General features: G+C 41.2%; 1 protein-coding gene across 1 annotated transcript; it reads left to right on the top strand.

Moving 5' to 3' along the window:
• Positions 1-10,875: 10,875 nt before the first annotated feature.
• Positions 10,876-15,368, top strand: LOC133599416 (chemerin-like receptor 1). The gene is made up of 2 exons (XM_061952208.1): positions 10,876-10,920; positions 13,934-15,368. Exon 2 carries the CDS (start codon positions 13,945-13,947, stop codon positions 15,085-15,087), a length of 1,143 nt encoding a protein of 380 aa, XP_061808192.1. The 5' UTR covers positions 10,876-10,920; positions 13,934-13,944; the 3' UTR covers positions 15,088-15,368.
• The last annotated feature ends 486 nt before the right edge of the window (positions 15,369-15,854 follow it).

Genomic DNA, 15,854 nt, shown 5'->3' with positions numbered 1-15,854 from the left:
CAGAGCATTCTCCTCAAAATCAAGCTTGGTGGTAGCCATCAGTGTGTGAATGCGTGTGTGAATGGGTGAATGTGGAAATAGTGTCAAAGCGCTTTGAGTTCCTTAAAAAGGTAGAAAAGCGCAATACAAGTACATCCATTTACCATTTACCATCTGAACGGACGGACCAGTCAGTGCATTTGAAGCAGTCCTGAAGTACTGTCATGGCACACTCTGGCCATACACTCACCAGCTTTAAAGGGAACTACATTTTTTTTAAATGTTGCCTATCGTTCACAATCAATATGAGAGACAAGAACACATGGCTTTTTATTTTATTTTTTATTTTAAAGATGATAAAAAAATGCTTGGAAGATGCGGAAAATGGGAGTCACCGTTGTAGCGTTAAAAAACACTCATAAACAACTTTAAAACCCTCCATCAACGTTTTATATACACAAGGCAAGTCTATAAATAATGCAGTAACAGACCCGTTCATAACAATATGTAATATTTACAATATTTACCGTATTTTGGCCATTCTAATCATTGCCAGAACTAATTATTTGCCGCATTTATTTTCGTTTCCATAGCAGCGCACATCCGACAATGTGTGTTCATACTTGCAGATACAAAACGCTTGTGTGTGTTCTAATCATTCCAGATTTGATAACAAACAACGAAGACAATTATTTTTGGACAACCTTATCTTTTTGAATCTGAATTTATGGAGGATGAACTATAGAACTTATAAAAGCAAGCACAAAGGAAGAGTGAGACATTGACTCGGACAAAAGCCGAGAGAGTGAGCTGAAAGTGAATCGAAGCTACAAAATGTGGAACTTGAAGACAAGCTAATCCGACATAAATGGAGTGCTTACCCATAATTAACCAGAAAAAACGTTACTGGTATGTTTTAGTTGTTGAGGACTGTTTCACTAAGTTCATCAACTTGTATGCCCTCCCTGATCAGAGGGCTGTCACTGTAGCTGAATGCCTCTTGCAGAACTACATTCTGGAACATGGAGTGTTGGAGACATTGCATACTGATATGGGGAGAGGGCTTGGGTCAGATGTGGTGAAGCAATTATGGAGGATTTGGGGGGTTGAAAAAAACACATACAACACCCTACAATCCAAAGTCAGATGGTATAGTCGAGAGGTTTAATAGGACTCTTGCCTCAGTTGGCCAATGCTCCTGTCACGCGAGGGGGTGGGACTCTTACTTGCTACAGGTTGCCTTGGCTTATAAAACCAGCATGCACTCCAGCACCGGCTTTACACCTTAGTTCATGACTCACAGCAAAGAGGCCCAGACGCCGGTTGAGGTGGTATTGGGGCTTCTAATGCAAAGCGGTTCAGCGGAAGGGTCCTCTGAGGACTTTGTTAGTTCCCTCCTCTGTCGTTTGGGCACAGCTTTTAGCCAGGCTTTGGATAACAACATTTTGACCAGCAGCGAGCAAAATACTTCCTATGACATCAGGTTAAGGCACAACCCTTATGAAGTTGGGGATCTTGTCTGGTTGAATGACCCTAGTGAGAGCCGCCATAAACTGGTTCCACACTGGAAGGCAAGGTATGGATAGGGATGGCGAGATAGGGGTCACTTATCAGATTAGTAGCCCATTTGGGCAGGACCCCCTTTTGTAGATCATTCACTATGATCGATTGCGGCGATACACTTTGCCAGTAGCATTTCCCTTGGGTGGCTCAGGTAGGGGCAGCACGGTGGAACAGGAGTTAGTGCGTGTGCCTCACAATACGAAGGTCCTGGGTTTGATCCTGGGCTTGGGATCTTTCTGTGTGGAATTTGCATGTTCTACCTGTGACTGCGTGTGTTCCCTCTGGGTACTCCGGCTTCCTCCCATATCCAAAGACATGCACCTGGGGATAGGTTGATTGGCAACACTAAATAGTCCCTAGTGTGTGAATGTGAGTGTGAATGTTGTCTGTCTATCTGTGTTGTCCCTGCAATGAGGTGGTGACTTGTCCAGGGTGTACTCCGCCTACCGCCCAAATGCAGCTGAGATAGGCTCCAGCACCCTCCGCGACCCCGAAAGGAACAAGCGGTAGAAAATGGATGGATGGATGAATGGATGGCACAGGTAGGGAAACAATTTCTCCTTCCCCGTGGCAGGATATGGTTGTGACGCCCACTAGCCTTTCAGATATGTTTCTCTCTGGGGAGGACTCACTAGCGGTGTTACGGAACCAAGTTCTGGTTCTGTTGAGTCAGACTTCACCACACAGACAGTTGTCGTGCCTCGGATGTCACGAGTTGGTAGGCCATCGAAACCCCCTGTTTTTTTGGAAGATTATGTGTGGGGGTGACAGGTTTGTCTTGGAAGTCGCCGCTCATTCAAGTGGGCTTCATAAGTTTGTGCTCATAGACTTAGATTGGTCAGATCTAGTCCAGTGGCTGGTGCCAAAAAATGTGGACATTTATTTTACTATGAGGGGGACGCATGTAACCCATCCATCCATCCATTTTCTACCGCTTATTCCCTTCGGGGTCGCGGGGGGCGCTGGAGCCTATCTCAGCTACAATCGGGCGGAAGGCGGGGTACACCCTGGACAAGTCGCCACCTCATCACAGGGCCAACACAGATAGACAGACAAAATTCACACTCACTTTCACACACTAGGGCCGATTTAGTGTTGCCAATCAACCTATCCCCAGGTGCATGTCTTTGGAAGTGGGAGGACAGTTTTATTAAATGATTGTTGTCTCTTCTATGACGTTGAGAGTGTTGGCGCAGCACTGACGTCATCAGGGGGCGACATTGTTGTTGTTGTGGTGGGAATTCCAAAAAAATAAAGGAGGAAGCACACTCGCGCCAAACGAAAAGCAGTTCTGTGTTTTTTGTCCTTTCAAAGAGTATTTTCTAAACGCCCCACAGCTCAGATACTACAGTAGCATATATATTCTGTGAAAAACGAAGGTCTCTAAAAATAATATTAAATGACACCAAAACACATCAATTGAATTTGTTTGAATCAACCCCTTGAGTCATCCAGCAGCTATGAAATGATAAAAGGACGTTGCTGAATAGACGATGTATCTAATATTTTTTATTTCTGACCAACCACAGTCATGTTTGGAACTGTCATGTGATAAATAAAACGCAAAATAGTTCTCCCAAAACAGTGGTAAGTGTTGATAAATGACATTCCGCGTGCTAAATAATATATTTGCATCTTCACCTCCCAGTATTATGGACGTTTTGATGATCAGCATATCTTTTGCATATTAGAGAAGACAGAGATGCAAAATAGATTGCATGCCTTATTCAGCTCACTTAAAAGACGCAATCCACTTTTCAAATATTTAGTAGATCAGAATCAGAATCAGCTTTATTGTCATTACGCAAGGTAACGAGATTGAGGCCATTCCATACAGTGCGATGTGTGCATGCTAGAAAAACAATGTGCAAATATATAAAAATTTAAAAAATGTAGAAGTGCAATGAATATGGTGTGAAATGAATATATACATGAAAAAACAAAACAAAAACAGGGTGGTTGGTGGAATGGGTTATTGCACCGAAGAGAAGGCAGTTATGAGGGACAATGGGGCAGTCCGTTCAGGATGGTTATGGCCCTGGGGAAGAAGCTATTCTTTAGCCTGTTTGTTTTGGTTTTAATGCACCTGTAGCGCTTCCCAGAGGGCAGCAGGTGGAACAGGTCAGAGCCAGGGTGCGTGCTGTCTTTGATGATGGCACTGGCTCTGTTGAGGCAGCGGGAGGTGTAGATGTCCGTCAGAGAGGGGAGAGGGCGGCCGATGATCTTCTGAGCCGTCTTGACCACTCTTTGCAGCCTCTCCCTGTCTGCTGCAGTGCAGCTGCCGTACCATACCGTAATACAGTAGGTCAGCAGGCTCTCGATGGACGAGCGGTAGAAGGTCAGCAGCAGGTCAGGCTTCAGGTTGTACTTCCCGAGGACTCTAAGGAAGTGTAGCCGCTGCTGAGCCTTCTTGATGATTGATGTGGTGTTGACTGTCCAGGAGAAGTCATTAGAGATGTGGACTCCAAGGTACCTGAAGGTGTGGACCCTCTCTACACGCTCGCCGTTGATGTAGAGGGGGGCAGGGTCGGTGCTGCTCCTCCTGAAGTCGACGATGATCTCTCTGGTCTTGCTGGTGTTGAGAGCGAGGTTGTTCTCCGAAGACCAGGCCGTCAGCTTCAGGACCTCCTCTCTGTAGGCAGCCTCGTCACCCCTGGAGATGAGCCCGACCACTGTGGTATCGTCGGCAAACTTGACGGTAAGGTTGTCACTGTAAGGTTGTCAAGATCAGCCTTGCATGTGCTTTAGTACACGCAAACCTTTCATAAACCAGGCCCATGCTGTACTACGCAATATGAAATTGACTCCAGGTTTCTGTAGGTGACGTCAGCAGGCTGATGCAGGACCGCCCACATTTTGGAGCTAAAAGTGGGTGTTCCAAAAGGTGCTGACATTTGTAAGAAAACAAGCCTAAAATCCCTACAGTGGAATTTTAATTGTTTTAGGTCCAGAACTATGAAATAAGTCCCAATGTTGTCAGCATTAGCGATGCCCCGTAATATTTACAGTACCGGTACACTTATTTTTACACTTGAAAAACAGTTTAACTGATGAACTTGCATCTGTTTTACGTTATTGACAATTTATTATTGTTATTTTTAATCCAAAAAACTGGAAGCCACCCAAAGATTATGTTCAGTCTTTGAGGCTGCACTCTGTATAGAATTTCAAGTGTTGCACATTTCTCCTGTTCAAATTAAACAATATTGGATGAAGTTACTTGGCTCATTTAAGTTTTTCCCTGAGATGTAAAATACTTAAATGTACTACAACCAAGCTACAACTTTCTGATAAATGAACACATTGAAATCAAGCAAGGGAAGGAAACAGACTATTTGACATGATTTGCCATATTCTTCCGAAAACTCAAAAAAAGGGAAAAAAAACAATATCATGTCAAACAGATGTATGAATGTGTGGCCAGTTGGGCTGCAGAAACCAAGAAGACTAACCATGCGGGAGGAAATGTGGTCACAGGGTTAACTGCAAGGTATAGGTCTATACTTTAGGGACAGCAGCAAGATTGACTTTGATTCTCTGCAGACAACACTCCCACAGAGCTCAATGCATTCCACTTGCTCGTGTTGGGGTATATTTTTACATTTCTTCCTTTTGCCTCGATGATTTTTAATTCTGCCGCATGGGGTTTGAATTCTGGTTTGCCTTTACTGGTTTTACGTCGCCACATCGAAACACTAAATTAAAAAGGCAGTGCAACCTTTCAAAGTGTTGTCACAAAGGCTCCATATGCTTTTAAAAAAATTAGGCTACAGCAAATCTCTTTATTTTGAACCCCCCCCCCTGGCTACACATGTCAGTTTGAGTTCACCATGCAGCTGTGAGACATACAGATATATCTGCATGTTTTGTGGATTGCACTTGGGATGTGCTGGTTTGAACTTCCACAAGATTCCAACATGCATCTTTTTGGGCATGTACTTTGACTGCCAAATGTTTCTGGAATGTAGGGTTATGTGGAAGAAGAGAAAAAGCATTCCCACAAGACCAGAAATATGCCAACCTGTTCTCAGAAGACCTTTTTTTAACTTTAAAATTCATGTGCAGGGTTATTCTCCACAGGGGTCTCCAAACGATCACTCGTGAGCTACCAAGAGCTTTCCTCACCTTTCCAAGTAGCTGGACAGAGGGTTCTAGAAATGTCACGCACTATTATGCATAGCTACCTAACAATGGCCAAACAAACAGAAATTTTAAATGGCTCTTTAAGGTGAAGTAAGTACTAATTCGCACAATAGTATGTATGTAGTTGGGAATCAGTTCTTAATGTTCACTTTTAGCCGCTAAAAGAGTCCGTAGTATGAAAATATCACATCGATGGCGTTTTCAGAATATACAGTAAGTACTGACAAAGGCTTAATTCAACATAATTGATGTAAAAGAACATACATGGGAACTGTATGTTATGTTGTCATATAATTAATTAATAAATTATTATCTTTTCATGTCAGCCCATACTGGCAGTGCTTTTCCCAAAAAATAGGCTTTATCGCTGGTTGTCATGGACTTTACCCACGTTCTTTTGTTGAACAGTCAGAGGTCGGGTCTTCTGGAAGTTTTCACAAGCATGAATTAAAGCAGGTCACAGGTAAATGTTACAATGTTGGTTTCACTCCCGCAAAAGCATTGTCAATTGCCTATACACATGCACCATGAGTGGGAGGCTCCACAAGCAATTTTCTGCCAAGAGTGAGCCCCGATGAAGAATTTGTCTCTGTCTTTATAGTTAAAAGAGCAGACAAATCCACTGGTTTAGAGTCCATGGTCAACAAGTGATCACAAAGGTGGGCTATCAATAAAGGAAATTCTTGTCAAATCTAATTAGAAATCCATCCATTTCTACCGCTTGTCCCTTTTTGGGGTCGAGGGGTGGGGGTGGGGTGGGGGTGGGGGGGGCCTGGACAAGTCTGTACCTCATCACAGGGTCGACACAGATAGACAGACAACATTCACACTCACATTCACACACTAGGGACCATTTAGTGTTGCCAATCACTCTATCCCCAGGCGCATGTCATTGGAGGTGGGAGGAAGCCGGAGTACCCGGAGCATACTTGCCAACCCTCCCGAATTTTCCGGGAGACTCCCGAATTTCAGTGCCTTTCCCGAAAATCTCCCGGGACAACCCATCTCCCGAATTTCTCCCGATTTCCAGTCAGACAACAAGGCACGCCCCCTCCAGGTCCGAACGGACCTGAGTGAGGACAGCCTGTCGTCACATCCGCTTGGTTGGCCAACGGTTTACGTTGTATTGCGCACCCTGACGGCAAGTGTGGGAGTCGGTTCTGAAGTATGAAGTAAAGAGACGTAACTTCGTCACCTCGCCTGGTTATTGACTCCAACCCAGAATATTACTCTGCCCATATCTACGCTCCTTCAAAGGCTGTGCTACTGGCTGCAAAGCATTGCACTTTCAAATACAACAATGAGTAGAGAGGAGTGTTATGTGTGTATATGTGTAAATAAATGAACACTGAAATTCAAGTATTTATTTTATTTATATCTATATATATGTAATAAAATACATATATATATATATATATATATATATATATATATATATATATATATATATATATATATATATATATATATATAGCTAGAATTCACTGAAAGTCAAGTATTTATTTTATATATATATATATATATATATATATATATATATATATATATATATATAAGAAATATTTGAATTTCAGTGAATTCTAGCCATAAATATACTCCTCCCCCTTAACCCCGCTCCCCGGCCCTGCCCCCCCCAGCCCCAAAAAACTTCCGAATATGGAGGTCTCTAGGTTGGCAAGTACGACCCGGAGGCAACCCACACAGACACGGGAGAACATGCAAATATTTTCTTGTGGTCTACATAACATGTAATAGTGTTTTTTTGGTCAAAATGTTGCATAGATTTTGTTTTACAGACCATCTTTAAGCTCTTTTTGATTGTCTCTTCAGGATGCGTTGTTTTGTGAGCGGTCTTATTTACTTGTCGAAGCCCTTCTACAGGCCAAGCCCCCTTCGATTGTGTCTCCACCCCGTCAGCTATGTTGTAGTTTTTAGCACTTCCATATGGAGTTTGCTGGCAGATATAAGTTAGAACTAAACGCTAAATTTGTTTAGAAATAGCAACAGCTGAGGAATTTAGCATGCACGTGCATGTGCGAAATAGTCTGCCTCACAAAAGGATATAGAAAAATAAAGAACTTGTTGATTACAACTTTGGACTACAGCTGAATACAAATCCAGCAAAGCTTTTTGGGTAAACCTCTACCATATATGGAGATATCCGCTGATATAACTGAGGAAAAATGCGTCACTCAAGTCTCAAATTCCAAACGGAACGTTTGGAGCATGTTTTGAAGAAGGTAGGATTGTTTTATAAATATCTTCGCCATGCCTCAATGGTTTGACTTCAAATCCGTGGGATTTATGGGCATCCCAAATACACAAAAACAGGTACCTACAGGTAAGAAAAGTTAGTTTTGCAAAACAGGACCCCTTTAAACCATCATCTGTGTGTCTGCTTATTAATCTGTGTGAGTATGCTACATAGTATTTCAAGTCAATTAAGAATAATAACATTCTTACACTTTACATAAACTGAGTTAAACAGCTGTTGAAAATGTCACTGAGCTGGGATGAATAATAAGAACGCTACAAGCAGCTTTTTGTAAAGCAGACACCAATGTTTTTTTGCCTCCATGGATGTAGTGGTTTCACTAATATTAGGCGTAATTTTATAGTATTCAACACAGAAGTGTACACTTCACGCTCGCAGCAGGGGACACAAGCTACGCCGTGGATATCGGCGCTCAAAAAGAAGAGAAAAAGAAGGTAAGACGCTGCGATTCTATTTGACGTCCTCTTCTACTGATGTTTATCAAGTTGTGCTTCAGAAAATGCTGAAATACTTCACATAGGGTGGGAACACTCAGGGGTTTCGCAAGAAAAAGCATTACAATTGTTATTAAAAGCCTAATGACAGGCAGGCACTGAATATTGTGTGTATGCATTATTATAATTTATATTTATTTTTTGGCATAACCATATTAGTTTTGAAATGATCATGGACCAGGGTGACAAAAACATTTAATTCAGTGATCAAAATAACATAATCCAGTCTGGCGATGGAAAGGGGGCGTTCCAATAACTGTTAGTTATCGACCCATTACTCAAAAACGAATTAATATTAAGGGAAGCACTTAAAGTTCGGTACACTTCTGGAAATACAATTTTAAATCAGGGCAAATGGCAAATAATGTACTGCCAGAAGCAGAGGAAAAATGTACCGGTAATGCAACTGAGCATGGGCAACAGCCTATACGTACCAGAGCTGAGAAACATATCTTTTTGGTGGCCCTCTAGGCCCTATGGTTAATATACACTTGGTGTAGAGCAGTGTTTTTCAACCTTTTTTGAGCCAAGGCACAATTTTTGCAATGACAAAAATCCGGAGGCACACCACCAGCAGAAATCATTAAAAAAGGAAACTCAGTTGACAGTAAAAAGTCGTTGTCGCAATTGTTGGATATGACTTTAAAGCATAACCAAGCATGCATCAATATAGCTGTTGTCTCAAAGTAGGTGTACTGTCACCACCTGTCACATAACCCCCTGACTTATTTGGACTTTTTTGCAGTTTTCCTGTGTGTAGTGTTTTAGTTCTTGTCTTGCGCTCCTATTTTGGTGGCTTTTTCTCTTTTTTTTTGGTATTTTCCTGTAGCAGTTTCATGTCTTCCTTTGAGCGATATTCCCCGCATCTACTTTGTTTTAGCAATCAAGAATATTTCAGTTGTTTTTATCCTTCTTCGTGGGGACATTATAGATTGCCATGTCATGTTCGGATGTACATTGTGGACGCCGTCTCTGCTCCGCAGTAAGTCTTTGCTGTCGTCCAGCATTCTGTTTTTGTTTACTTTGTAGCCAGTTCAGTTGAAGTTTCATTCTGCATAGCCTTCCCTAACCTTCAATGCTTTTTTTAGAGGCACTCACCTTTTGTTTATTTTTGGTTTAAGCATTAGACACCTTTTTACCTGCACACTGCCTCCCGCTGTTTGCAACATCTACAAAGCAATTAGCTACCGGCTGCCACCTACTGGTATGGAAGAGTATTACACGGTTACTCTGCGAAGCTCAACAACAACACATCATTTGCAGACTATAATTGCTGGTTTGCAAAAAAATATTTTTAACCCAAATAGGTGAAATTACATAATCTCCCACGGCACACCAGACCGTATCTCACGGCACACTAGTGTGCCGCGGCACAGTGGTTGAAAAACACTGGTGTAGAGGAATCACTAATGAGCAATGAGGAAAAGACTTAAAGGAGAATTGCACATTTTTGGAATTTTGAAATGACAGCCAGATTCATTTTCATGTGCAAAAAACTCATGCATAGAACAAAGTGAAATTTCGGTCATCTGCTTTGGGTCATATGGGGACTTCATTCTGTGTCATTGCCATTCATACAAAACAGAGACAGAGAACAAATGTTGTAAAAAGTAATTTTGTCCATCCATTCATCAACACCCATCCATTAATGTGCTTTATGAAAGGTCGGAGCTATACACAGTTCACTGACTATCTCTACTGCGCTATATTAAAACCAGGGGCGTGTGTGTAAGTCATAATTTGTCCCTCTCGGCCTGTTTTGCCTTCCAGCAGCAGTGGTCAAAGTGGAGTGGACAGCTGCAAAGGGGAGAGTCGGGAGTAGCCTAATTATTGACAGATGCTGCGACTGTGACTTTTCTCCCTGCACGCAGAGGGAGGGTACATTGCAAGCATGTCACCTACATGCCCAGATGTCATTTCAAAGTCAACACACTTAGCAATTAGACATAACCTCATGCAACAAGTAGCTCGGCCCACGCTGAGAACAACACATTGTGATTGATGGAGGCGAAAAGACGCAGATCCTCTCTTTATAGCACAGGTTGTTTTCTCCACAAACCACAATTGATGATTCATTTTTGTTTGATTCCTCTTCTGTTTTTCACTTGTGGACTTTCCCCAGGACAAAAACAGAGTGATATGCATCCTATAAAGTCAGACATGTTGTGGCAAGGCTTAATTCCTTTACTTTATGCGTGCGTGTGCGTGGGTGTGTGTTATCGTTCATCAAAAACAAAGAAGGACAAACTTGTGTTTACTTAAAGTCAGAAAGTATTCAACAAGATGAGGAGTGCAAGAAAGTTTGATTGTCATGTGGAGGAGGGAGGATGGGCGGGGCTAAGAGGTGCTTGTGGTCCCGCCTCAATGTGGTCAATGACGTCACGCTGCGAGAGCGACTGGGGTGTGCGGCTTCCACGGATCAGTCAAGTCAGTTTGGTCAGAGCTGCACATCGCCACCGGACAAAGGTACTGTCTTTTCTTTGCTGGACACATCTAGATCAGAAGTTAATGTACTTTTTGATGCATTTGAAACTTGCAATTAGTGTAATAATTGCGAAGCATTAATTAGGCAACTGAGTTTTGTGCTTCAATTCTGTTAACTGAGGAAAACACTTTTACGATACATGCAATCTGCTTTTTAATTCATGCCTTTTTTACGTTTTGGAAATAAACTTTATTTGTGTAGCACTTTCCACAGTAAAAACAAAACAAAAAACAAGGCTACAAAATTGCCGCACAAGACAGATGCTAAGAACAAACAAAATGCAAGTAAAGTGACATCAAATGATAATAGGCCAATTAAAATTAAAATTGGTTGTGACATAGCCAATACGTAGTCAAACGTTCATTAAAATAATATTGGTTAGGTTAGAAGTTAGAATTATGATTTGTGTACTAGTAGGATGTTAAAAGGACCTTTGACAGGACATTGCATTAACTCTTCTATGTCAAGTCCTGCTAACACAATTTACCATTGGATATAAGAAAGTGCACTTAGATTAATCAACTCCATTTGAACATTTTTGTAGCAGTATATTTTGAGCATGAGCATATAAAGAAAAACAGCTAAATCTGCATATTTTGTGGGAGAGACATAAAGCAATACGGAAAACATTGTGAAATATAACAAAGTATCTGTTTATTTTTGTATCTGAAAAGGGGTAAGAAGAAATGCAATTTTACTTTACACTATACGTCCATTTTATGTTTATTGATTACTTAGGACGGTTAATTACATTTTTAAAGGAAAACAATAATGGAATGAAGCAGTTATTTTACGAATAACGGTCAGATTACTGTTCAGTAATAAAAGTTTTACTGAGTGAATGTAAAAAAATCCCACGTGACCCATCCTAAACACAGCATCAACAGTCTTTGATAATTTACTGCACTACTACTAGCAACACTTGTGTCTATAGATGGGAATGTGGAAAATTTAGACAATGATACTTAAGTGTAACTTGAAAACAACCTCCATAACTTTAGAGTCAAAACAATTATATTTCTCATAAAATTACAACATTATTACCTTCATATATCAATATCAAAATATCAATACTCTGGTAGCAAGCCTTTGCTGTTATCGATTCTCATATATTATTCTCATATATTGCTACTTTGTGGGAGATGTGAAGTTGGAATTGATCACATGAAATGACTTAATTCCAGCTATACTGTGTTGATAATTAACACTGTTTAAATATGGCATCTTGATAATCACGTTGGCAGGAAACATACGTTTTGTTCCATCTCTATAATTTAAGATAGGGGTGTCCCAATGCATCTTTTTCACTTCCGATATGATACCAATATTGGAGCCTTGAGTATTGGCCAAGACCGATATTGATCCGATACAATATCAAGCTGGAATCCCACATACTTATATTATTTCGTAGTTTAGAATATTAGAAAAGGTTTTTATCAAATGCAATTGGTCAAACAGAGAACAATAGTAGGTATGAACAACAGTAAACTATTTATTCTTCACTGTCTGGAATGGACGTATATTGTCCTTAGGTCAAAGTGGAGTGATAATTGTGTTTTGGCGACACCATGTGGCCACAATAATTCATGAAGTTGAGCTCACGACGCATAAAATTTAATGATGTGGACACGTTTGTTACTGGATACTCTATACAGTACAGGCCAAAAGTTTGGACACACCTTCTTTTTCCATGTGTTTTCTTTATTTTCATGACTATTTACAGTGTAGATTGTCACTGAAGGCATCACAATTATGAATGAACACATGTGGAGTTATGTACTTAACAAAAAAAGCTGAAATAACTGAAAACATGTTTTATATTCTGATTTCTTCAAAATAGCCACCCTTTGCTCGGTTTACTTTTTCGCACACTTTTGGCATTCTCTCGATGAGCTTCAAGAGGTAGTAACCTGAAATGGTTTTCACTTCACAGGTGTGCTTGAAGCTCATCGAGAGAATGCCAAGAGTGTGCAAAGCAGTAATCAGAGCAAAGGGTGGCTATTTTGAAGAAACTAGAATATAAAACATGTTTTCAGTTATTGCATCTTTTTTGTTAAGTACATAACTCCACCAAAATGATTTTCCAAGTGCAGCCACACTGCTCACTGCTCTCCTCACCTCCCAGGGTGTGAAACAAAGGAATGGGTCAAATGCAGAGGGTAATTTCACCACACCTAGTGTGTGTGACTATCAGTGGTACTTTAACTTTTAACTTAAACTAGCTAGAAACAACCCAGGAAATAAGTACTTAGTCAAGTTGAAGAAGTGTAGATGGAACTATGTTACAGTAAAAAGTGAGCAGCTATCAACAGGAAATGAACAAATAGATGAATAAGAGTCAACATAGAGGATAATATACCAACAATCGTTGGTGCGTCAGCATTGTCACAGTCAGTACACGACATGTACTGTAGGAGGAGGGCAGCTTGATCCATTAATTGGTGGTGTCAACATTAAAGGTAATGTCAGTATATTAATGATACTAAAGTGATTAGATTTATATTTTTATTTCCTTGAAATCATTTTTTTATTGTTTTTGTTCATGTGTACACATTCAGAGAGTACGCCTTTGGACACAGGAGGACTTTGGGAGCAAAACGTATTTCAACGAGTAATAGATACTAATTGTTTATTTTATTTAGTTATTGTAGACTATTGAATTTGTTTTGCTCAAACAAATGTATGTAATAAAGGAGAATAAGTACGGTAACTAGTTAAAATAGTGTGTGGATATTGTTAGACTGTGAATCGCACTTAACTGAATAATACATTGAAAAAGTTGCATAATACATGTGATCGGTAACAGTAGTGGTATCAGCCGATCTCACTTATGGAGATAGCATAAATCCCTAATTGGATCATCCCTATTTATAAGGTAATAGATTGGTATCAAGGAGGACAAGCTCTGTTTTACTGGATATCGCATTGGTAAGAAGATTTGGGGTATCGGCCATCACCATTTTAAAATAAGTAATGTATTTGTTGTTGGTGCAGGTCTCAGGACAATGATGGAGCTAATGAGCGTGACGCCTTTCTACGACATCAACAGTTCAGAGCCCACCTTTGCGAACGGCACGTTGTACGAGGACGAGGACGAGTATGACTACAAGGACGACCACGTCGAGCTGAGGCAGTCCCTCAACATCATGTCTCTCATTGTTTACTGCCTGGCTTTTGTCCTCGGCGTGCTGGGCAACGGCGTGGTTATCTGGGTGACGGGATTCAAGATGAAGAAGACGGTCAACACGGTCTGGTTCCTCAACCTCGCCGTGGCTGACTTCCTCTTCACGGCGTTCCTTCCTTTGAGCGTGACTTACACGGCTATGGATTTCCACTGGCCGTTCGGCAAGTTCATGTGCAAGCTAAACAGTACCATCAGCTTCCTCAACATGTTCGCCAGCGTCTACATCCTGATGGTGATCAGCATCGACAGGTGCGTGTCGGTGGTGTGGCCCGTTTGGGCTCAAAACTACAGAAGTGTCCAGAAGGCGTCCTGTGTGAGTCTTGGCGTTTGGATGCTGGCTCTGATCCTAAGCACTCCATACTTCCTCTTTAGGGACACGGGACCCTCGTATAACAATGAAGAAATCATCAACTGCTTCAACAACTTTGCATTCTCGGACGACTATGTGACACCTCACGTGACCCAGCTGCGGTTCTTCCGCCATCAGGCCATGACCATGACCCGCTTCTTTCTGGGTTTTGTTCTCCCATTCACCGTCATCGTCTCCTGCTACGCTGTGATAATCCATCGTCTCCGCAGGAATCGAACCCTCGCCAGCCAATCAAGTCGCCCCTTTAAGATCATCGCCGCCGTTATCGCCACTTTTTTCCTATGTTGGGCTCCCTATCATATCCTGGCTCTGATTGAGCTGGTGAATAACATGTCTTTCTATGAGAGCGACATACTCGACCACGTCATCACTATCGGGGTCCCCATAGCAACCAGCCTGGCTTTTCTCAACAGCTGCCTCAATCCGCTGCTGTACGTGTTCATGGGTCAAGATTTTAAGGACAAAGTGCGTAAATCCATCCTGAAAGTACTTGAAACTGCCTTCCAGGAAGAGATGTCCCGCTCGTACACTTACACAAACTCAATGGTCACCAGTCGAAGCAAAGAAAAGTCAGTCTCTGAAGCCGAGATGTAAAGCTGTCCATGCTCATGCTAAAGACTCCAATTGTACATAGCCAGTGAAATTGTATATGACAAAATAAACATTGTATTCTGTTCTGTTTCCATGACTACGTTTACATGCACAAAATATTCCTGTATTAACTGGAATACATGTAAGCACTTTTTCAGATGTAAGGTCATTTTACGATGAGTAAAAAACAGTTTGGACCCTGGCACATGTCTGCATTAATTTGAAACACATAAATTGGTCATATTACCAGTATTGCACATGCTCACTGCGCAGGTCGCAAAGGATTGTGGGATTTGTCCGGGTCCGGTGGTAGAGTTTTACATTTTATATGATAGATATCCTTCAAAATGGCCAACATTTCACTATTTAGTTCTCAATATATTTCTTCCTGGAAATGAATCTGGCCATCATTTCCCATAATATCAATTCGTTTTTGAGTAATGGGTAGACAACTAACTGTACTTGGAATTCTCCCTTTCCATTGCCAGATTTGTTATGTCGCACCCTCTTGGTGTGACATCATCTACAGAACTGGAGCCCATTGTACCGCATAGACAGTGTGGATAAAGATGTGTAAAACTATTGTTTTGATCTCTTAATTGCATGTTTTCAAAACTGATGTGGTTAACATTATGTGCAAAAAAGAAATAACCATTTACATACTTCTCTGCTTTTCCATAGACACCATAGCCTATTTCCTCATGCTCGTCAAGCATCTTAAGGAAAACTTCAGTAGAAGAGGACGCAAAATAGAATACTAGCGGCTTAAT

Source organism: Nerophis lumbriciformis, linkage group LG04, assembly GCF_033978685.3.
Source record: "Nerophis lumbriciformis linkage group LG04, RoL_Nlum_v2.1, whole genome shotgun sequence".
NCBI lineage: Eukaryota > Metazoa > Chordata > Actinopteri > Syngnathiformes > Syngnathidae > Nerophis > Nerophis lumbriciformis.
This window is presented reverse-complemented; position numbering and strand designations above follow the sequence as displayed.